The sequence below is a fragment of the Salvelinus namaycush genome, chromosome 2 (genome assembly GCF_016432855.1).
Source record: "Salvelinus namaycush isolate Seneca chromosome 2, SaNama_1.0, whole genome shotgun sequence".
Taxonomy (NCBI): domain Eukaryota; kingdom Metazoa; phylum Chordata; class Actinopteri; order Salmoniformes; family Salmonidae; genus Salvelinus; species Salvelinus namaycush.
This window is the reverse complement of record NC_052308.1, coordinates 29210239-29212302: the sequence shown is the minus strand read 5'-3', so window position 1 is coordinate 29212302 and position 2064 is coordinate 29210239. Positions and strand designations below refer to the sequence as shown.

General features: G+C 54.7%; 1 protein-coding gene across 1 annotated transcript; it reads right to left on the bottom strand.

Moving 5' to 3' along the window:
* Positions 1-482: 482 nt before the first annotated feature.
* LOC120021058 (G-protein coupled receptor 61-like) lies at positions 483-1829 on the bottom strand. Its single transcript, XM_038964711.1, has one exon. It carries the CDS (start codon positions 1827-1829, stop codon positions 483-485), a length of 1347 nt encoding a protein of 448 aa, XP_038820639.1.
* Between the last annotated feature and the right edge of the window lie 235 nt (positions 1830-2064).

Sequence of the window (2064 nt, the reverse complement as noted above, 5' to 3'; positions counted from 1 at the left end):
TATTAATAACATGCTGGCCCTATCAATACGTTGTGAAAAAAAAAGTATGTAAAGAATTACATCTTTAAAACTCATTTTAACAAACAACACCAATATCGGCATGACTGGCAATATTAGCCTGTTCTCTGCAGCTACAGTTGTGCCATTTTGTCTTTCTCCCAAAAATGCCACGACCCTTTCCCAGCAAATGATTCCAATGGGAACATTACTCAAAGAAGATAAATTCCATAGCATTACAGCATTTACAGAATGGAAAGTGAAGCTGCAAAAAGTGATTCAGGACAATACAGACTCCACAAAAATCTCTGTCAATTTCCCATTGCACAACTTTTGAGTTTTAAGAATAATATAATCAAAAAGAAAATATCAAAACATTGTATAGTAATACTCTGTGACGTAAACCAGAGTGTGGTTATGTTACTGTGGTAATTGTTATCCTAGTAACTTTTTGTGTTGGTTTTTACATCAAATAAATACAAAACCTAACTGTCTGATAGGATATGGTTGTTTTTAATCTGGTGATGCTCAAGGAATTCTGAGGTCTCCTCTGCAATCTGTCCTGGGATGCGGAAGTCGATGGGAATGGGTTGAGGGGGCTGGGCCAGGGGCCGGCAGGCCTCTCCCTTGGGGCTGGAGGTGCTGTGAGAGTCCTGGGGATCCAGGTTGCAGCCAGTGCCCTGGAGGAACTGCAGGAAATTCTCCTCTATGGATCCCTCACGGCTGGGCAGTCGGTCCTCCTCTTCTGTTGCCCGGCGGAACAGGCAAGGCACATGCTTGCCAAGCTCCTCGCGGATCTGCCGGTTCAGACAACCGTAGAAGAAAGGGTTGGAGGTGAAGCAGAAGTAGCCGATCCAGGTGACCACCTCCTCCAGGGGGGCCAGCGTGGCTGGAGGGCTTGAGGCCAGAGCTGAGTACAGATGGAAGGAGAAGTAGGGCAACCAGCAGCACAGGAACTGTCCTCCCACTGCTGCTAAAACTGCTGCCGCCTTGCCCCCTCCGAATGTGCGGTGAGGGGTGTCGCGCCCCAACCCTGTCCCCGTGCCCGTTCCTGAGCTGGTCACCATGGTGGAGCGGCTGCTGAGCGACTCGGAGCGCCGGCGGCGGGGCGTGTCCATCCAGGTGGGCAGAGGCCCATGATGCATTGCCGCAACACGCGCCACCTTGAACATGCTGCAGTACACCACCAGGATGACCAGCAGCGGGCACAGAAAGTACACCAACGTGAACAGGACCATGAAGGCCATGCGGTTCGACCCACCCCCCGTCCAGTGCAAGGAACAGCGCCTGTGACTCTGAGCTGGGGGTGAGGGGACACCCTCACCCCCTCCCCCAACTCCAACACCCTCCAGAAAAGGAGTCCTCCCGCCCTGTAAGGCCCAGGCCAGCAGCGGCAGGGCGGACATGGCCAGGGCTTTGACCCATATCCCCACCAGGACTGAGGCCACCAGGCCCAGGGTCATCTTCACCTCGTAGCGCATGGGGTGGATGATGTAGTAGTAGCGCTCCACGTTGATGGCTGAGATGGAGAGGATGGCGGCGGTGACCAGGCACACACTGAGGAAGAGGTAGCTCCGGCACAGGGCTTCGCCAAAGAAGGCCCTGCCTGAGAGCATGCCCAGGGGCATCAGCACCAGGGCTGCCAGTAGGTCCACCAGGCACAGGTGGAAGACAAAGGCAAACTTACGGAGCTGTGGGGCCTTGGCGATCACAGCCATTACGGCCCCGTTGCCCACCACGGCCAGCAGGTCCATGAGCAGCATGGCGAGCAGTGCTAGTGACTGGGACAAAGCCCCGCTCTCAGGTGACTCAGAGGCTGAGGTGTTGGGCATGGGCTGTGAGAAGGGGAGGGAGGAGTTCCACAACGGCTCCATCGGATGGCGGGACAAGGTAGACAGAGGGTGTCAATCACAGGCCCATCACCCATCCTTCACAGCCAGGGAGCAGGGCCAGGAACCAGAGGCCCAGTCTGGGAGGAGGTCAGATAGCAGCAGCTCTGTAAAAGGGGCCTGTGAGCCTGGGTCATCCTGGGAATGCTCAACCTCCCTTAATAACCTCCTCAGAAAT

What these genes read in the sequence shown, in the direction of transcription:
- LOC120021058 (XM_038964711.1), bottom strand. Translation starts at nt 1,829, where the DNA reads ATGCCCAACACCTCAGCCTCTGAGTCACCTGAGAGCGGGGCTTTGTCC.